At 51.2% G+C, this 20806-nt stretch overlaps 4 protein-coding genes across 4 annotated transcripts; 2 read left to right on the plus strand and 2 right to left on the minus strand.

Annotated features, from left to right (window-relative positions):
* Positions 1–787: 787 nt before the first annotated feature.
* ASPVEDRAFT_79125 (putative myosin class II heavy chain (MHC)) lies at positions 788–7579 on the plus strand (the record flags this gene model as incomplete). The annotated part of the gene is made up of 1 exon (XM_040816653.1): positions 788–7579. One exon carries the CDS (start codon positions 788–790, stop codon positions 7577–7579), a length of 6792 nt encoding a protein of 2263 aa, XP_040663163.1.
* A 1347-nt stretch (positions 7580–8926) lies between these two features.
* ASPVEDRAFT_119678 (putative RNA export mediator Gle1) lies at positions 8927–10567 on the minus strand (the record flags this gene model as incomplete). Its single annotated transcript, XM_040805725.1, has 2 exons — positions 8927–9697; positions 9764–10567. The coding sequence occupies 2 exons, from the start codon at positions 10565–10567 to the stop codon at positions 8927–8929; spliced, it is 1575 nt and encodes a 524-aa protein (XP_040663164.1).
* A 3129-nt stretch (positions 10568–13696) lies between these two features.
* ssdA (mRNA-binding translational repressor SSD1) lies at positions 13697–18110 on the plus strand (the record flags this gene model as incomplete). Its single annotated transcript, XM_040805914.1, has 5 exons — positions 13697–13793; positions 13869–16495; positions 16570–16929; positions 17012–18012; positions 18071–18110. 5 exons carry the CDS (start codon positions 13697–13699, stop codon positions 18108–18110), a joined length of 4125 nt encoding a protein of 1374 aa, XP_040663165.1.
* Positions 18111–18637: 527 nt separating this feature from the next.
* ASPVEDRAFT_290469 (putative ubiquitin conjugating enzyme E2) lies at positions 18638–20597 on the minus strand. The gene is made up of 3 exons (XM_040810184.1): positions 20496–20597; positions 20096–20431; positions 18638–20025 (listed from the first exon to the last, which is right to left on the minus strand). Exons 1-3 carry the CDS (start codon positions 20496–20498, stop codon positions 18973–18975), a joined length of 1392 nt encoding a protein of 463 aa, XP_040663166.1. The 5' UTR covers positions 20499–20597; the 3' UTR covers positions 18638–18972.
* Between the last annotated feature and the right edge of the window lie 209 nt (positions 20598–20806).

Here is a 20806-nt window from a genome sequence, read left to right on the forward strand (position 1 = left end):
ACTTATCCAGTCGTCGTGTGGTTACCCGACAGTCTTAATAATTTCGGAGGTTCAACGGAAACCGCGGTCACTGGCCAGTCGACTCTGGAGGACGGAGTTCACTTGCTGCTAGTGGGAATAAAGCCTTTCGACGTTCTGAGTAGCTTTGGGCTAAGGGGAGTAACGTACGGTAAAATACCTTCTCGTGGTCTGGGTTTGGCCTGCAGACTGCCCGGACTGCCCGTTGTAACTTGTGACATAGCCCAACCCTGATAGGCAAAACGGCAAAAAATAAAGAAAGTCATCTCCCTTAGTCCCATTTCTTCGCTTTTTCATCGTCCAACCTCGATCCGGCTGTCCTTCGCGTATGCGCCATGTTCAAGCCCTTCGCATGCCCTAGGTTTCTGTGATCTGTTGTTCATCACTTTTGTCGCTTTTTGTTGCTGTCCCTCTCCCCTGAAGAGACCCCTCGCTCCCAGTACGGGACCGTTCCGCCAAATCGCCCGCGACTCATCCTCATACACGTCTCCCACGAACCGTGCCGCATCTGCGTTGGCATCTGTAAGGGTGTTTCGAGTGTCCTGCGATAAACGGCCGACGACGAGGCGGAAAGTACGGGTGGTTTGAGTTCCATGCTTCAACATTCTGGACAATAAGGAGAGCAGCAAGCAAGTGCTTGCTGCAAGAGTCGACACGGAAGGTACGTCAATGTGTTGCACTGGGTAGGGTCTGGCATGCTGCACCTCTGCCACCCAACAATATCTTCGATTCCAACTTTCATTATTACGCTCTCACGCGATCGTATGCCATGGCTTCCAAGCTAATTCATCGTCTCGTCCCGGCTCCAGATCTAGATCACCCCGTGTCCGCCAATTCGGCGCTGTCCCCCCCACCGCCGCATTCCACAAACCCATCTGGCATCCGTGACAGTTCACACCTATCGGCTCCACTGCAGTCGCCTTTCCCATCACCAGGTGTGTCGACTCGCTCGGCTGCTGGATCACCTGGCCGGCCAACCTCTTCCGGGAACCGCAGCGTCGCTCCCAACCAATCGTCGACGCTCCCTCTTCTCCCAAAGTACCGTGGTGTTTTGGACTCATCCACCACTTCCCCGGAGGACAAGAAGGCAGAGAGCAGTATCTACTATACCACAGCCTGGGGTTCGCCGTATGCTGCGCCGAGCCCGCGCAGACTCTCGTGGTCATTAAGTCAAGACGCCAGTGCTGACCGTGAATCCGGGGATAGCTCTCCTGTCTCGATTCAATTCGGTCTCGAGCCCAACAGGCCTGATATACTTCGCAACCTTGAACCGTCGGTGAAGGATTTCGGTGACGGTACTCTCGAACGCTCTCCAAAACGAGCGAGTAGAAGAGGAAAGTCGATACAGGATTTCACACAAGATTGGATCAATCAATACCTTACCGGTCAGCCGAGAACTGAACGAAGCAATTGGTTGAGTGACGACTCCGGTAGTGAAGCTCCCTCGTTCATTACGGCCGCGAATCATTTCGCCGACGACGCATCAGACGATTGGCTTGGTCTTGAAAACGACTCTCGCGACCAGGATATATTGAAGACCCCAACTCTGTCTGACTTTGTCAACCGAAAGGCTACAAGTCGACGAGAGGTAGGACCGGTCCGCAAGATCAAGGAGTCTCTTCACAAGAGAGCCGGTACTCTTCGACAGGAGGATTTCTGGGGATTCGCGTACGATAAAGATCCACAGTCAATAACCATGACGGAGACAAAGGAACCACAAGCCTCTACCGAGGTGGAACACAAACCTCCATCTCCAGACGATAAGCCCTTGCCGCCTCCACCGGTACACGACAAGGAACAGTCTCCAACGGCCGATGCTTCAGAAAATATCACAGAAGCGAGTACCAACAAGGAGAAACCAGCTGAAAGCAACCCCACCCCGCCTCCCAAGAGACAAAGGAAAAAGATACCATGGCGTGGCAAAGGATGCATTATTGAACTTCCTATGTTTGACAAGAGAGGAACAGAAGAGTCTGGATATCGCCTCTTGACTGCTGAAGATGTCCAACGAGGATTACAACAATGGGAGGAGCTAGGGTACGACGTTAGCGGCTTCAACGTAGGCGCAACAGAGGATCCCTCCAACCTTGAGCTCGGGGGTGCCAGTCGCCCACTTTACCCTGATGTAGCTGACTTGCAAGATGAGATAAAACCGGGAAGTTATACCGTCAGCTTTCCCAACAAAGAGCGTTGGGATGATTATGTCAATCAACTACAAGAAGAGAAGCTACGGGCCCTGGGCGTGTTTGGAGGCGACGATGAACCCCAGCCATCCCCATCACCTGCTTCGGGATTGAACACTATGACTCCATTCCCTGGCCTCGTCTCATCCCCACCAATCCCAACAGCGTCTGCGGCCAGCAATCCTCTATCGATGCACCACCCATTCTCACCGCAACTCACCCAGGCAGGCAGTATGAACAGTGGCATCCCGTCTTTAGCGTCACCTGCTTCACAATTCGGTATGCAAACACCATTCTATGGTGTGGACCAAGGTATGGTGCCTGGGTTCCTTCCCTTCCAACCCACTCCTCCAGCACAGGGATCCCTTACGCCTCAAAGCTTCATCAACTTGCGTCAAAGCGGTCCGAATTCGACTATTCCAGGCACTCTCTCCAGTCTTACTTCTATGTTGTCACCCGTTTCTCCCTTAACCGACCAAAACGTCTTTCAACCTGGCCTGGGTGATCACACGGACCAACAAAAGGATGGGTTCGATGATCATATAAATCATCAAACGCAGGATAGTTTCCATGAAGACCAACTCCATCCGCTTCGCACGCCTCCACCGAACCCGGATAATTTCCACGCGTCGACGGTCGAGATTGCTCAGCCGACTCCTCGTGGCCATAGCCGCGGTCATAATCTTAGTGAAACTCTTCAAAGGGGTATCGAGCAAGTCACGCCCGATTATCACCTGGAGAACTCTATTGAAAGAGAGCTTGATGGTGGTGAATACGACCCGATCCAACACAACCTTGGCGGGCCGGATATGTTGAAATCCAGGTGGGCATTGCCAGAGACCGGCGCACCTCAGCATATGGCCCAGCACCTGAATCACTTTTATGGGGACAGTTATGACGGAGCGCCTGCTCATGAGGGCTCAGATATCGATACCAATCCTAGTTTGTCAGGGACGCCGCGCCGTAATGGATCACTCGCCCAGCATACTCCTTGGCATGAACCGAAGCCCAGTAATGGGTCGTATTCTGGCGGACATCATTCAAAACTCTCAACTTCGAGTCTTAACGTTGCGGCCAAGGAGTTCTCGCCGACCGGTCAAGTCGCTCCGCAACCGTTGCCTTTTCCGCAGCAAAACTCCTTCCAATTCCCGACATTGGAACACTCCGTGTTTACTTTTGGAGCTGGATCAAGCCACCAGCCTTCTGGGTCTGGGCGGCTCAATGTTGCTGCTCCTGCGTTTACTCCTGGTAATATTGACACTGGCTTTGGTACCAGCGAGGACAGCGAAACCCGGGAGTTCAAGTTTTCTGCCCCATCTGCTCCTTCTCTAAATGTCGCTGCCCCAGAATTTAGCCCGGGTAGGACCAAGATCTTTGGTGACATCGACCTCTCAGGGATTACCAACTCGGCCAAGAAATCAAAGGCGATCCCCATCGTCCGCCCAGATGAGAAGGAAGAGGATAAGGACAACGAAGAGGCGAAGGAGGGTAAGGATGATCGTGGTCGGCCAATTCCTACCGACCGCCATAAACGTGCTCGTCGGGGCGCCGGTGATGCCTCTGATGGCGAGGCTCACTACAGCATATCGAAACCCCTGGGCGAAGCCAATAACCTCCAGTCTTCACAGCCATCGAACGCTCCTCATACTCCTGCTGAGGGCAAGGAAAATGCTCTTCCTGATCAGGACAGGGAACTTCCTGTGGAATCGAAAGAGCCCCCGGTCCAAAACGAGAACCCCATTGAGCGCAAGGATACCCCTGTGAGCGAAGCCTCCACTTGGGCTCCTGAAGAAACTAAGGCCAAGGACACAAATGTGACCCAAGATACAGCCGAGCCAGTTGAGACACAGCGTAAGAGTGTCGAAGTAGGTGTGCAGGATAAGCCTCAGCCTGAGCTGCCACAGGACAAGCCTGTTCCACAAAACGAGCAGAGCCAGCCAGCTGAGAAATCTGAGAAGCCTGAGAATAGTCTCAGAAGATCTATCTTTTCGGCTGCCGCTAGAACGTTTAATTTCAAGCCGTCTATTGCCGAATTTGTTCCATTTGGTGCCGAGCCACCCAAGCCTCCTCCCAAAGACGAGCCGAAGGAGGAAAAACCGAAGGAAGAACAGCCAAAGGAAGAGAAGCCAAAGGGCCTCATGTCTTCCCGTTACGCTGTTGCCAGCCCTCCACCCTCCCCGCCTGCACGACAATTATCCACTGAGCTCACAGCTTCTGCTGATGTTAGAGTGAAGGAAGATGCGCCTGAAGATACTCTACAAGACGTTGAAGAATCCCAAGCAGACAAAGAGGAGGAGGATCAAGACTCCCTTGATGAAGACCAACTCAACGCTATCATGGATCAACTCAACGATGACTCCGACGTTGGGGTTGAGCGCTTGAGTACTCCCAAGCCTGCGGGTGACCTCCCAGAGCCGGTCCAGGGTCCATCGAAAGAGAAACGCCATGTTCAAGCAGACGACAGGAGCGAGCCTCCAAGTCCCAGCCCTGGAAGGGGTCTCATGCCTCACAATCTTGATGTGCCTAAACTCGATTTCGACGCGCAATCTCAGTTTTCGGCCACTCCTACGAAGGGTGCCGCTTCCAACATCCACTCCCCTGTTCGCCAACTATTGAGCCGAAACGAACATATCAGCGACTGGGACGATGTGATCTCATCTGGAGAAGAGGCCAAACTGACAAATCGAAGCAAGTTCTTTGATCGTCGTATCAATGAGCTCCTAGGCTCTGCTATCGAGGAACGCCTAAACCCTCTCGAGCATGCGCTAAGTGGCATTCAGCAATCTCTTATGGCTTTGAGTTCCGCACCTCCCCAGAGCACATTGCCTTTGCGGAGTACATCCGCCGAGGTTGACAGTGACGCGGACGATGAAGAAGATGGCTACGAAGAGGACGCATCTTACAGGCCCAGGTCGCCACTTCATCAGCGGGAGCGTAAGCTCGAGAAGCTTAGGAATGTTGTTCTAGAAGCTTTGGCCTCCCGCGAAGCCCAGCCTGCTCTCAACCAGCCTGGCATCGCAGAATTACTGCAGCTTCGCGACAGTGTCGCCGAGCTACACGCCCTAACGGCGCAAAACCTGTCGCAGGATACAAGTGCTAGCCTAAGAGATATGATGCAAGAAGTGGTCGCGAGTCAACTCAACCAGCGTTCACGTTCGGACGCCGAAGAGATCGGGGCCGACAGCCTTATGCTCCAAATCAACAGCTTGAAGGATATGTTGCGGGGTGCTGATGAGCGTACCGAGAGCGAATACAAGAAGCGAAGACATGCTCAAGACACCATTGCCCAGCTCCAGCGACTGCTTAAGAATGTCGAAGAAGAGTCTGCTCGTCATAGTGCAGCTGCTGAATCCGCAGAAGCTCGATTACTGCAATTTCAGGAAGAGAAAATGCCTTATTACCAGAATATCCAGCACAGGGCGACTACGCTTGAGAAAGAACGCGAGACTACTCGACTGACACTCGACGAGCTGTCTTCCAAGAACATCTCACTGCAAGGCACAATCGATGAGTACCGATTGGCAACTGATAGCGCCAGGCGGGAAACCGAGGAAGCCAATGCTCGATTGGAAGAGGTTAGGGCTGATAACCACATCCTCCGCAACACGGTGGCCAATATGAAGATGCGCATCGAGGACGGTCTCAACATCCGCCAGAACCTCAGCGAAAAGCTCGATGGTCTTCAGGATCAGATGGTGGCTTTGACTGGAGACGTCACCCGAGAGCAGGCCTCTTGGCGACGCAAGGAAGAAGAGCTGCTTGCCAAGTACAGTGAGCTGCGGGCGTCCCATAACCGTGAGACCAAGTTGCGCGAGCAGCTCGAGCTCGATGTTGCGAAGCTGGAAGAGCAGGAGCGTGAAGCATCAAAGCTGAGGTTCATCTTCGGGCAATCTCAACAGGAGAACGAAAGGCTCGAAGAGCTCGTGAGTGAGCTGAGGCAGAAGAACCAAGACTTGGATATGAAGGCAGCTCACTTCGAGCGCGAGTTCAATGAAGCCCGTGAGAGCAGCAGAGTTGAGATTCAGCGTACGCGCACGTCGCTGGAGACGGACCTTGATGCTTCTAACACTCAGGTAAACATTGTTCGTGCTGAGCTAGAAGCCCAAATCGCCCGTCTTCAGACCCAACTCGACAATGTCAAACTGGACAGCGACACTTCGCGAGAGCGCTATGAGATGCTACTCGAGGAGGCACATGAAACAAGGGCTACAGCGGTAGCCAGTGCTGTTGAGTCCAAGGAATTTGGTATGGACGAGCAGCGGAAATTGCATGAACGTGTTCTGAATGACCTCAGAGAGCGTCACGCTCGCGCTCTACACAACTCCTCTGAAGATAGACAACGGACAGAGAACCATCTTGCGGAACGGCTGGAGCTCTCTGATGACAAGGTTAAGCATCTCCAGGAACGAGTGGTGCACCTTGAAGAGAAGCTGGAAATCACCCAGTCAGCAGCCCGTGCCGCTGCCGAAGCTGCTCAGTCAGCCAAATCTGCTGGTCCGATCACGGCCTCACACTCGAGCTCTCCATCGATGCCCTTCAACCAAGGAACGTCAGCACCGGAGAAGATCTCACCCCAAGCGTTGCGAGAATCCATTCTGGTTCTACAGGATCAATTGCAGCAGCGTGAAACTCGCATCGACGAACTTGAAGGCGAACTCTCTGATGTCGACAAAGAGGCACCTACAAAGGTCAAGGAGAGGGATACAGAGATCACTTGGCTGCGTGAACTTCTCGGTGTCCGTCTTGATGACCTCCAAGATATCATCAACACCCTGGGACAGCCGTCTTTCAATCAGCACTCTGTGCGCGATGCCGCTATTCGGTTGAAGGCAAACCTTCAGATGCAACAGCAGGAAAAGGAGAGGGCTATGAACGGCCAGAGCTTCCCAGGCATGCCCTCTCTATCTGAACTGACTGCATCCCCAAGAGCCCTGCCTTTAGCGGCAGCTGCGGCATGGGGCAACTGGCGTAAAGGAAGACAGAATTCGAACTCCAATTCCTCCGATCAGACACCCTCAAAATCAAGTCCTGCAGGTGCTTTCCTCTCTGGGCTTCTGACGCCTCCCAACTCGAATGTACGACAAGCTAGTCCCAACAGCAGTACACCAACAGCCCCTGGTTGGAGACGGTCATCAGAGAGCCGGCCGCTCAAGAGCTACGACACCACTCCCCGCCCATTATCTTCTCGTGGCGCCGGCAAGATGCGAGAGCCACCGACCACTCCACCACTTCTGCGAGGGTCCAGCTACGACCATGACGCCGAGCCAGCCGATTACACGCAGTCTTCCCTTGAAGAAGACGAAAGCACTGCTGATGGGTTCGTCTCAGCCTCTCCCAAGGAGTTGATAGACGGCCCCTTCGGCCCACAAATAGCATGATAGACTGACAACCTATATCTCCCCTTTCTCTCTATTTCCTTTGTTAATTTGCATGCCCAAAATCTTCCAAGTTTTAAAACGTTAATATGGCGAGTTTTTGAATTTGACCTCCCCGCTTCTGACAATTCCAGCCAGTTGAACCTACATTTCTTCTTGTATCTAATAGCAGTGTGGAGGTATCTCCTCACTTACCCTTTTACCTATTACTCTTCCAAATGTTGTTGTCGTTGCAGTTTACACCAGATACCACCTGTTGATTCTAATTCTTGAGTTTTGCACCTGATCTATATCACTGTATAATGCTTCTCCTTCTCCCCGTCACATATGGAATATTTAATACCAGTTAGTACCTACTATAACCCTACCTTCCTACCCTTGTCACTCGCTAGACTCGAGACTACTTCTAGATTTTCTATTTCACATCATTTGTTCTTACTGATACTGCATGTTTATACCAGATTGAATATCGAGTTCAATTTTTTTCTTTTTGCCTAAACTACACCGTTCGTGTTTTTTCTCACAGATTAATATCGTGGTTCAACTCCTTACCTGGCTGGTCTGGTCTAGGTGTTGCATGTAAACGCTGGAGTTCATTTTGATACCCCTTATATAGCCTCACGCTAGTGCTTCCTGGTATAATATAATTTAGGAGAGTCAATCATAGCAGGCCATTCACAGTTTGTACTCCTTAGAAGACTTACGTATTTCGATTATTAGTTTTAAGAAGCAGGCCATATGGATGCACTAAATGCTACCTGGAACCAAAAAATCTTTCATAACATAAATATTCGCTTCGCTTGTTTTAAATATCTACAGCATCTATTTATCCATGATATACACATGCATGGCTCTAATTCCCTCTGGGAGAGAAGAGGGTAGGAGGTGCTTCGTCCGTCCCCTATTTCCTTTTTCTGGAATTAGAAGAGCTCAAAAAAGTGGCTCCAAATCGAATTATGGATTTGGGACCTCATTATTCGTGATTGACAGGCGAGTGGCGTGACTCGGCATCGTTGATGTTAATGGTTGAGTGCTAGGTTCGGTTCGACTCTGAGTCGGTGGCAGCAGCTTGGGGCAAGCTGGTGAAGATCAAGCTATCTGTGCAGCGTATGACACATATCAAGGCAGCATGCAAGTGATTGTTTTCGTTTAGCCCAGTGTAAGTTGTGAGCCTGTGAGAATCTCAAGTTGCGACGACATTGACTCAGGTAGGTATATCGCCGCAGATATAAAAACGCTGTTAACTTCCTCACGCTTGCGATCGCACGATGCGTTGATTCGAGATTCAACCCTCCGTTGAGGAGCTAGTTTTTTTTCTAACTGGTTATGAAACCGCTGATTGTTGATCCTTCATATGATGATATGTTTCTCTCGTTTGTAGAGGTCCTTGAGTAGCTTCAGCTGATTTACGGCCATGCTTTGACGTGGGAGGTTCGGGGGCAATTCAACAATGGCTTTCCGCATCACTGCCAGTCCGATATGTCCAAAAAAGCCAACAATCCTCTCCGCCGATGACCTCAACATTGCGGAAAGCAAGGTTACATGAGTATCCTGGATCTCGCTTGCGGGAATATTGAGAATCTTATGCATAGATGTCCAAAACAGTGTATTTGGGAACGGATTCTTGCGTTGCGTCTTGCCAAAATTGCGCAGAGTCAGAGCAGCGAATCCAGCTCCCAGTGCGGTCATCCGATCTGCATGGGCTTGTTCGCTGACGAATGGGCCATCTGGCCCTTCGCGCCACCATCCAAGAGCACGTCTTCCAGATTCGGTTTTTTCGCTGCCGTGGAAACCCCAGAGTGCAGGGCAAACGACGCGGTATTTCGCCCATAAGATATCTACCAGATGGTAGCCCTTATAGATGAATGAGTCCATGGAGAAAATCTGGGCGGCCACAATTCCAATTGGCTCTGCATGGCCCTGGTTAATCGACGCTTCTGTAATGAGTGACGAAATCAGGGACTTGGCGAGGATGTTCAAGGCATATATCAGAAGTCCCGGCACCTTATTATCATCAGAATTTGCGATGTTTTCAGGTGGGAACGCAATAAATTGGCGAACGTCAACGGACGGTTCAGCGATTGAGGTGGCTTTCTCGAGTGTAGTGCGGATCTCTTGAGTCTGGAAGTAGTAAACGTGGTCAGCCTCAGCAAGCTTTGGATCAATGGAAACCTTCTCAAAACCTACCTGGTTCTTGTTTGCACCCTTTCCTTCGCGTAACTGGCCAACGCATTTCTTGATGGATCGTCGCATGTCCCCCATATTCTGCTTGATGATTGGATTCGTTTTCCCCTCATTTCTTAGGTACTGGCGAAACTTTTTCAAGTGCTGATGTAGGTCAACGTAGCGCTGGTGGACTTTGATCTCCTCATCTGTCAAGCGGCCAGCACCGAGTTGTTTCTGTCGCTCTGCTTGCTGCTTCTGCGCCGCTTCTTCTTCCTTCAGCCGTGTAGCTTCTTGCTCAGCTTTCTGGGCCTCCTCCTGCCGCTTTTTGGTTTCGTGCTCCACGCGTTCTCGTTCTTTGCGCTCTTTCTCTTCCTGTTCTATCCGTTTCTTCTTTTCCGCCTCCTCTGCGGCTTTTCGTTTCGCCTCTTCGGCAGCCTCCTGTTCAGCCTTTAATCGTGCGAGCTCTTGCTCTTTGCGTTGTTTCTCTACCCTCTCCCGCTCTTTTCGCTCCGCCTCCTTTCGAGCTTCTTCTTGTTTGCGGCGATTCTCTTCCTCGACCGCACGATGGTGAGCTCTCAGCGTCTCTTCGGCTTCTTCCAACACTTTCTCGTGACGAGCGGCAACTTTATCGAGCGCTGCATTATGCTGGGCTTCGAGTTCGCTGTCCGCTTTGTCGAGGCTCTCGTAGAATGAGCGACGTTCGAATGCTTTGACCTTTTTCAACTCAGAATTGTGAACGCGCAGCTGCTCCAGGTCTCTAGTTAGATCAAGCATAAGCTGCTTTGAGGGGCTGTCCATTTGGGACGGGTAATTGGATCTTCCCATCGTGGTGGAGGCCACCGAACGACACGTTAGATTAAAGTCGGTATCGGACGGGGTTGGCTGGAAAAACGTTGAATAATCTCGGCTCAGAAATATCTGGTAGAGAATATTTACGTTGATTGAACAATAGTTTGAACGAGGGCGTTAAGAGACTCTTTGCTTCGCTTTTTCAGATATCCCGCTTCAGGGAGCGGAGGGCAGAAAGTCTGGACTGTCAATTGTTGTCTTTGGAAATGGAGTATCACAGCCGAGGACGGTGTAACATTAAAGAGCGACGTTTGAATGATAAATGGAATGAATGGCCTGGAGCGACGTGGACCGGCAGGGATTGGGTTTAATATTGCAGGTTGTCGCAGAGCATTGCCCGGCACGCGGTTTGTTCGTCGGATTGCCTAGAAACGGACAAATTAGCTGATGGACCAGTTGACTCGATAAGACAGCCGAATAAACACACTCTTTGTTTCAGGCTTCGCAAAGAGGAGGCGCCTCTTAACAGCAGTGAATGAAAGCTGCCGAATGAAAGCGCGATCTTCTATCTGTACCTGTCCGCCGTTTGGGACGCGGTCCGTTTGTTGTTCCGACGGGCTCGAAGTCGGCTTAGTCAAAAGAGCTCTAATGGTCGTCGTGGACCGCCGAAGCCCTTCTCCAGCAGGCTGCGGAAGTGGGCACCGGACACTGGCTGCCCTGCTAGGCTTTCTGGGCTGTCTGGGGCTCCTCTCGTACCAGCGTTCCTTGGTCCCAGACGGGGCTCTTTACATCATGACGGCCATCATGAGATTCCGACCCCCCGGTTGGCCCCTGCGGTTTTTCTCCCGTGAATGGACCCTAGATTGCTGCAAAAGAAAGCCAGAGAACACATTCATCCTGCCGTTGAGTCCTCAAGGTCTAGAGCCCCAAAAATCGAGCAAAACAACGCCTGATCTGTCTCAGGTTGAAGGGGTCTTCGGGTCTGTCCAGAGCTCCAGTGGGTCTGCGAACCACCCGAGTCTCCTTCAGCAACTGACCGTTGTTTCTTCAAGGATCAATTAATATAATGCCACTCACTCATTAATTCAGCCATAGACGGGGGCTCAGTTATGATAAGTTCTCCGGCTCAGGAGGCGTCATCCCCTCTCGATTTTACGAACGCCATGTGGTCATCGCCTGAAACGTGAACTGTTCGGCTGTTGATACGGGGGTTAGTCGCCCCCATCGAAGATCCGACTCAGCGCCCTCTTCACACAGCCAGTAAAGCGCCCCAGCGACTTTACTGAGGATCCTAGGGTGTTGGCGATCCCCCCCCCCCCCCCCCCCCGATTCTTGAAACTTGTGAACTTGTGAAGTTCCCTCTTGGGAGCATGTCGAATGGCAGGATTAGCCGGGGGTATTGGACCCAGCATCCAACTGTCAAATCCCGCTCGTGACCGTGAACCACGAACCTATCAAGCTCCAACTGTGGTACTTCTGGGTGAGCGACAAGTTAAACTGCTCACCCAGCCACTGCTCCTCTGAGGCTTGACATACCGGTCTTGTCGTGATCTCAGCCATTGGAGCGCCATCCAAGCTAACTTCTGAAAAACAACGAAACCAAATATCAGTCTCTGCACCTGCACCTGCACCTGGCAGGATTCCCCGCGTAGATAGAGAGGGTATCTGTGGTGGTTAATAAATAATGATGGCGATATATCAGTGGGTGTGTTGGGCGTGATTTGTTCGCTTTTATAGTCATGTCATTATTAGGTAGACTACCGAAACTCTTAACTATGAGACAGTCTCTAGCCACTAATTCGCTTCTCCTGAAGAACTACGAGGGCGACTAAGTCGTCTCTTTCTTCCCACCATCTCCATCTTTCCATTTCTTTTTCCTCTTCTCTCTTCCCACTTCTCCCTTGTTCATCTCTCTCTCTTCCTCTCTCACTCCCTCCTTTTGATCTACCCCTCCTTCTTTGCTCCATCCCCGCTCCTCCAGTATTGGGCCACTCCTTCAAGTTCCCACCAACTGAGTCGTGCTATTCTTATCAATTCGTCATTCTCTTTCTGCGTGGCCAGATCGTCTACTACTTCTGCCTCACTGAAAGACAACGGACAATTAATATTATTAAGACTAGTTTCTAAGAAAAGAGACCAACTCAACAGCTCCTCCTTCTCAGCCTGAGTTGCCCCCCCTTTTCTCGTCCTCTCTCTGGCTCCAACCTTTAGTGGGACTCGGATTCCTTGCCATTCCGACGTCACAAAATAAATTTAGTCTTCAAAAGACAAAAAAGGGGAACGGAAACTCAATCCGAGACAAAAATAAAAAAGATCTGCTATCGTCCTTTGGGTGACGTTTCGAGGAAGATTGTTGCGGTGGAGGTCGCTTGGATGGCACTTGGGGGCAACCGATAGCTCCCAACCCGCTTACTCTACGCCGTCGAGAGTTCCCCTCTCTCTTCTCAATCAAGCTTCATCCTCCCCTTCGGTCTTTGCCGTCCTTTTTTTTTTTTTTGCGGAGGTTTTTCCTCAGTTCCGAACGGGTTGTTTTTACTGTGAATACGTCTTCTGTCTTTTATCGACTGCTTTCTGTTCTTCCACGACCGTCATTGCCGCCCACTTTCCCTCTCCAGTGCGAAGTCGACTCCGTGCAAAAGGGGAAAAGTATCCTGTCGTCAACCACCTGAAAAGGGGACACCAAGCCGTCATACAACAAACTTATTCTCAATCGAAGCGACCGTTCTGAAGGTATGTGCTTCCAGAGATCAACATGCTTTACCCGGCAATGTCACCGTTCTCCTTCCTTGCTCCCGCTTTTCTCTATTCCTTCCTCTTCTGTCCTTCTTCCACCTTTGGCCTCCCACCCGCGGGGCAATCGCAACCTACGCTTTGCTAGTCATGACGCCCCCGGCTTGTTTCTCTTTCCCATCGAGATGCCGGATGTTTGCTTCTTGCCACACTCCTCGTACCTATCCTACAGTCACTAATCTGTCGCTCTCCTTATCCAGCATACTTCAGAACCGCCTTTCGTTGTCGCAACACGACCCGGTCGGCCTCGCCTGTCGAACAACCTAAAGATTGCCATCTCAGGAATTCCAACACTCTCTCATCGCTAAGGTGGACCATTTCCTCCAGCATTCTACACTCTGACAGTGATAATCCACTCTCTTTCACCTTGCAAAGATGGATCAACAGAACCAGTCCGGGGTTCCCGGACCGGCTGGACGAAAGCTTCATATAGCCCATAGACGGAGCCCGTCTGAGCTGACTCCTCTCATGAGTATGCTGCCTATATAGCTTTGCTCCGATCGCTATTTCCCGCAGTATTGCAGATTGCTAACAGTCGGCGCAACAGTGGAACAATTGGCGATTCAGCAACAAATCGAGATGCTTCAGCAACAGCAACAGCAAATCGCAGCCACGCACCAACAGTATGTCAATATGGGACTCTTGCAACCACAACAACTTGGCCAGGTTTCCGGTTTCAATCCCTCTCTACAAGGTGGCGGTGCGCCCATGGGCGGCGTTTCCCCACAACAACTCGGTGCTTTTCAGTTTCCTCAAGCTCCCCAGCAACAGCAACAGCTAGGGATCCCCGGAAACCCTTCAAATCAGCATTCGCATCGACGTAACCAGTCGGCTCTTCCGGGCTTCGGTATGGGCCCTCCTCCAGCTCCTTCTTCCGGGGCTTCAGGATACTCCGACTTTAATCAACAGCAGCAAGGTAGCCAGCAGAAGAATGAGGGCGGAGGCCACGGTCGTGGCCGTGGCGGCCCTCCCGGCGGTGGTGGCCACCAGCGCCGTCATTCGCTTGCTCTTCCTGAAGCTAAGAAGGCTGCAGAGCTTGCCCAACAGAAGCGGGCGGCTTCTGGGTTCCAATTCCCTGCCCCCTCCGGCGACTCGTCCGAAGGTGCACCCGCTTCCGAGGATAAAACAACCCCCAACACGACACAGTCGCCCCAAGGGTTGGGCCTGCACCGTGCCGGCAATATTCGAGCCAGTGCTCATGGTCGCAGTCAGTCCATGGCTGTTGGTGGAAACCGCGGTTCCATATCTGGCCGTGGCCCCGGCGGTTTCCAATTTCCGTCAAATGATGGATCTGCAGGTTCTGAGAATCAACGCCGTGGAAGCCAACCATCCCACGGTCGAACACCGTCGAGAAACTTTGACAGCAACTGGCGCCAACCTAATAACCAAGCGCAGGGTCAGGACCAGTCAAAGGGCCCCGGACAGCAAAACACCGGGTTTCAGCCAGGCCACCGTGCACGCGCGTCTATGAACCAGTCGATCGGCTCTATCGGTCAATTTCAGTATCCTGGCCAGCCTCAGCTAGTCCAGCTGCCACAGGGGCAGATGGTTATGGCTCCGCCCCAAATGTTCGGTGGGGCTCAGCAATTAAACCCCCTACAACTTGCTCAGCTCCAAGCCATGCAGCAGAACGGGCAACTTAACGGCCAGGGTCTTGGTGGTCTCCAGGCTAGCCAACATGCACCTCAGCCGCTGTCTGCTCAACAAACGCAGCAGCAACAGCAACAGCAGCGAAAGACCCTATTCACACCTTACCTCCCCCAGGCTAATCTTCCTGCTCTCTTGAGCAACGGTCAACTCGTCTCTGGTATCCTCAGGGTGAATAAAAAGAACCGTTCTGATGCCTATGTCACAACTCCGGACTTGGATGCCGACATCTTCATTTGTGGTAGTAAGGATCGAAACCGTGCCCTAGAGGGTGACTTTGTCGCTATCGAACTTCTCGACGTCGATGAGGTCTGGTCTCAAAAGAGAGAAAAGGAGGAGAAGAAAAAGCGCAAGGATATCACCGATGCCAGATCTGGTAGTACTGCTGGAACGGACAAACCGTCTCGCTCTGACTCAAACGGAGACCGCCAAGAGGTCGGGCCTGATGGTAGTATTCGCCGCCGTGGCAGTCTCCGGCAGCGCCCTACCCAGAAAAAGAACGATGATGTTGAAGTGGAGGGTCAAAGTCTCCTCTTGGTTGAAGAAGATGAAATTAGCGATGAGCAGAAGCCCCTATACGCTGGTCACGTTGTCGCCGTTATCGAACGCATCGCTGGCCAAATGTTCTCAGGTACCCTCGGGTTACTCCGTCCCAGCAGCCAGGCAACGAAGGAGAAGCAGGAAGCCGAGAGGCTCGCCAGAGATGGCGCTCACGGTCGCAACCAAGACCGCCAGCAAGACAAACCCAAGATCGTTTGGTTCAAGCCTACTGACAAACGTGTCCCCCTGATAGCCATTCCAACAGAACAAGCTCCGCGCGATTTCGTGGAGAAACATCAGGACTATGCTAATCGCATTTTCGTCGCCTGCATCAAGAGATGGCCTATCACATCGCTTCATCCATTCGGTACCCTTGTGGAGCAGCTTGGAGAAATGGGCGATCTGAAAGTAGAGACCGAGGCGCTTCTCCGCGACAACAACTTTGGCTCCGACGAGTTCACCGATGCTGTGCTGAAGAGCATTGGCCACGAAAACTGGTCAGTTTCTAGTGAGAGCGATCTATCTTCCCGCAGGGATTTCCGTCAGGAAACCACTTTCACCGTTGAACCGAGCGGAACCAAGGAGCTGGACAACGCCTATCATTTCAAGGTGCTTCCTGAAGGGAAAGTGGAAATCGGCATCCATGTCACAGATATCGCTCACTTTGTGAGAGCCAATTCCTTAGTTGACCGTGAGGCCAAAAAACGGGGCACCGCTGTCTATCTTGTTGATAAATTGGTGAAACTGCTACCCCCCCGTATTGCGACTGAACTATGCGCTTTGCTCCCGGGTGAGGAGCGCTTCACAGTCAGTGTCGTATTCAAGGCTAACCCAGAGACGGGTGCTATTGACGATGATGTCTGGATTGGCAAGAGTATCATAAAGAGCACTGGCAGGCTGAGTTACGATGAGGTAGAATCCGTGATTCAGGGAACAACCAATGACGCCTTGTCGGGAGTCTCGGTTGATATTATTCGGGGCTTGCAGGTAAGAGATCTCTTAATACTTGGTTCAACGGCCCTTTTGTCACATACTAATGCGTCTTAATTTGTTCTAAATAGCGCACTGGTTCCAAATTCCGCGAAGCTCGACTGGGCAATCGGGTCTCCCAGATTCCTCCTCTTCGCCTTCTTCATTCTTTGGATGATGAAAATGTACCCATTGAGGCCAACGTCTTTGATTCCTCTGCCGTGCGAGAGCTGGTGGAGGAATTGGGCACTAAAGCAAACTTCCTAGTTGCTCGCAAGCTGATCACAGCTTTGCCCGACAAAGCTTTCCTCCGTCGTCAGCAGTCTCCAAATGCCCGTCGTCTCCAGTCATTTGTCGATCGTATGAACAGACTGGGTTTCGGCTTAGACGAGGCCAGCAGTGGAAGCTTGCAAAGTAGCCTGTGCCAGGTTCAAGATGATGATTTGCGCAAGGTTAGCCATCCTCTCTCCCTCTTAGCCCAAAAAGGGTGAAATTAAATTGCCAATGACTCGATCGTCTCTTAACACATCACAGGGAATGGAAACAATCTTGGTGAAGGCCATGCAGCGTGCAAAATACTACGTTGCCGGAACTGTGCAGGAAGAATTGCGTCCTCACTACACTCTTAACTTCCCTGTATATACTCACTTTACAAACCCCTTGCGCCGCTATGCCGACGTTGTTGTCCATCGCCAACTTGAAGCAGTCTTGTCTGACGGTGCTATTGAGTTCTCTGATGATATTGAATCCCTCAGCAAGACCGCAGATATCTGCAACAACAAGAAAGACTCAGCACACAATGCCCAGGAGCAAAGCGTTCACATCGAGGCCTGCCGCAATATGGACAAAATCCGCCAGGAAATTGGTGGTGACCTTATCAGCGAGGGTATTGTTCTTTGCGTCTACGAGTCTGCGTTTGATGTCCTCATCCCAGAGTATGGTTTTGAGAAGCGTGTCCACTGCGACCAGCTGCCCTTGAAGAAGGCGGAGTATCGCAAGGAAACGCGGGTCTTAGAACTCTATTGGGAGAAGGGCGTGCCCTCCTCGGCCTACATCCCTGAGGATGAACGTCCCAAGCCTGCCAACTCCCGTGCTGCGCAGGCTGCTGCTGCTGCCAGAGAAGCTGAAGCCGCTCGCGAGCGCGCGAGGGAGAGGGAGGAAAACTTGAGGAAGCAAACCGAAACCGGAACTATGTCCGCCGATGATGTGGATGCTCTGTTCGACGATGATGATGACGTCTCCGAGGTCACAGAGATGGCAGCTGGTGTGTCATTGAATTCTGCAGATCGCTCAACCCAGAGTATGCCGCCATCACCTACCCGCAATGGCCACTTGCCACAAGCTCCTCACCGCACGCTTTCAGACCCCAAGATCGCCACCAGCACTGCCGATGCTCCCGAAGCCAAATTGACCAACAAAGAGAAATACCTCAGTCTATTTCAGCTCAGAGAAGAGGGGGGAGATTACATCCAAGATGTTACTGAAATGACTCGCGTGCCCATCATTCTGAAGACTGATCTAAGCAAGAGCCCTCCGTAAGTGATTCCAATTTGATCTTGTTTACTCGATCATAACTAACACTTTGCTTTACAGTTGCCTCACTATTCGCTCAGTCAACCCCTACGCGCTGTAGAGGATTGAGTATACTCGCCTCTGCCATAATCAACGCGTTTATAGTACAGATTTTTAGCTACTCAACTTACATTTGGGGTTTGACCGGCGATGGATCTGGCTGTAAAAGCCTCCTTTTTTATTGCTGGCGGTAACTCTGGCTTGAGCTAGCCCCTTGCACTGCGTATCATTGTGTTAATCGGTCTAGCGTACTGTTTGTTTCTTCATTTATAATATTTGGTGCCTACCAGGTCGATTTGGTGGGCCGGTTGTCTTGAGTTCTCAATATCAGTCTCAGGGATGTTATTCGGGGGACACCTCCGAGCAATACTTGAAGTATATTGGTGCCTACAGAAAGGCTTAGTCGAAACTTGAAATTTTTTTCAAGTCAGACAAGAAGAGCAGCCGCTTTACTAATATTTCCGGATGGAAGGTGGTCTGTATATGAGACATTAGGGGAAAATTGTGCCCGTTTAGCTAGCTAGATATGCATAGGTTATCTATCTTTACCAAATCATTGCACCTGCTCTTGTTACGTTCCATTGATTGTAGGCCCAAAATGGGAGAAGAACACTATTACGTATATAATATTAAAAGGTGATTCAGCGAGGTAGAATAGCCGACGAAGACTGGGGTGATTTGCGTCAACGAATAATATACAATAACCAATCCAAGGCCACAAACCCTAACCAAATGCTCCCAAAAATAAATGCTTCTCGCAGGGGATGCCTCAAGCCAACCGATTCAAGTCCAAGACACCATAAAGTAACGCCAGCATGCTTTGGGTTCGTTAAAAAAGATTCACTAATGTACCCAACCCGGACACCCCGATTCAACAACTACCGAAAAGTCGTAACTTATCGCTTTTACCAAGCCAGTACTATTCACAGCCTGCGAATTCCAATACGGGGTTTCGCCTTCTTCAGTCCCGAACCCGAAACCTTGCGCGTTCCAGAAACGGGCTTTTCCAGCAGGCTCGATGATGAGCCTGAAGAATATGGGTGGGGTGTGTTGGAAGACGAGTTAAGGATTGTGAGAGGGTGAGCACGTTCAGAGTACTGTTGCGTTTTCAATGCGACAGGGTCGAGGTCCTGGTCTTTAAAAGGACCGCGTGAAAAAGAGGAACTTGGGTTCTCTTTGCCATCTCTGCTACTGCTACTCGAACGATGTGAGTCCGAGCCTGAAGATTCGTCGTCTTCGTAGATTTTCAAGTCTAGACTTATACTGTTATCTTCTCGGAGAGGCCAGGGGACGTGATTGTTGAGGCCCCTGTTGAGGAGGGAAAGTTTCGGGGATTTTCGTTGCGGGGAGGAGTCCCGTTCTTGGATGTCACGGGTTGGTGTTGTGTTCGCGGCGATGTTGCGCTCTGAAGCTGTCATGCCGTCTGTTGTGTCCATATCTTCATGCTCCATGAAGGAGGGTTCTATGTCCATGGAAGTTGTAAGGACGGAGAGTGGGCGTTTGCCATGGGCGTTTTTCCTGGGGCTAGATGGCGGAGCCAGTTTGACAGGTGACGGGGATAGTGATGGGTCGTTTTCTTTTGATGCACAGGTTGGATTTTCATTCTCATCATCTGAGAATTGTTGCTCTAGTGGTTCATGGTGTGGATAGGTATTCTCTGCATCTTGAGACTGAGCCCTGTTGGCTTCTTTCCGCGCCGGTTTCTTTTTCATCGTCACGGTTTGTACCCTTGTCCCCTTGAGCGAGCGTAGAGACCGCGACGTATCTTCCTGTTCGGGGACCGTTGTGCCATTTTCCTCTCCCCGCATTTTTGCCTCCATTACTTCGCTCCGCATATCGCCCGGGGTTGGGGCGTGTATCGACGTCATCAACTTGGCTTGACGAGCAAAAGCATCGTAATTTTCTTGAAGCAACGCTCCAGCCGTAGAGTTCAGCGCTGAGTCCGGGTTCGGGTATATAAGAAGACATGAAATTGTCTAGAGTGCGCAGCGTCAGCTATCAATCAGAAGGCATAAGTGAGGTAAATTTTCCCGTAAACAAACTTACAATCAAAACATCCTTCAACGTCAAGGTCGACTTCCAATCCCTCTTCAGTGTGTCCACGCATACCGCACCCGTCGATTCCTCCACATTGGGATGCCATATCCGCGTCCGGAACGTGGCTTTTGGCGGACTCTTCGGGTAGTCTTCTGGTAGCTTCAAGTGTAACCGCCACAGGCCTTGGGAATATGGTGTACCCTGTGGACCTGCCAGCAAGGTCGTAAGTTGTGTGATGTCGTCTGAGGAAGAAGAATGCGCATCGTCGGGTGGAAAAAGATAGTTTGGGGGAAGCTCTTCATGCAGTGCTGCATGGTCTGCTGCGAGACGTCGCAGCTTTGAGACCTGATCAAAGATCAAAGGATTAGTCTATCGCAGATGGTAGGAGGCACTTTGAGCAAATTCGCACCATATTGTTACGTCTTCAATATGAAAACTTCCCAGGAAACCCGCTAGTTGAATGTGAAGAGGTATAATGAGGGAGGGTATAGCTTTGCAATGGGTGTCTTGCTTTGTCGCCTGCCCAAGGGTCGGAATGCGAAGGCGCAAAAGGCAAAAAAAGATTTCGATAGTTTTGAATCGATCCAATGATATTGTCAGTGCACCAAAACTACGAGGCCCAAAAAAGGCGATTGGTGTCGATCGGATGTTCCGTTTTCAATGCTGTGCGGGCGTTGCTCAGACCAACCGGTTGTTGTTTTGATGGTGTTGGACACAGCA

Source organism: Aspergillus versicolor (genome assembly GCF_001890125.1).
Source record: "Aspergillus versicolor CBS 583.65 unplaced genomic scaffold ASPVEscaffold_1, whole genome shotgun sequence".
Taxonomy (NCBI): domain Eukaryota; kingdom Fungi; phylum Ascomycota; class Eurotiomycetes; order Eurotiales; family Aspergillaceae; genus Aspergillus; species Aspergillus versicolor.

Bases quoted from the DNA above. Each gene is read 5' to 3' on its own strand.
- ASPVEDRAFT_290469 (XM_040810184.1), bottom strand. The intron at 20,026-20,095 runs GTAAGTTTGTTT...TGCGCACTCTAG, and splicing joins CGTTGAAGGATGTTTTGATT to ACAATTTCATGTCTTCTTAT.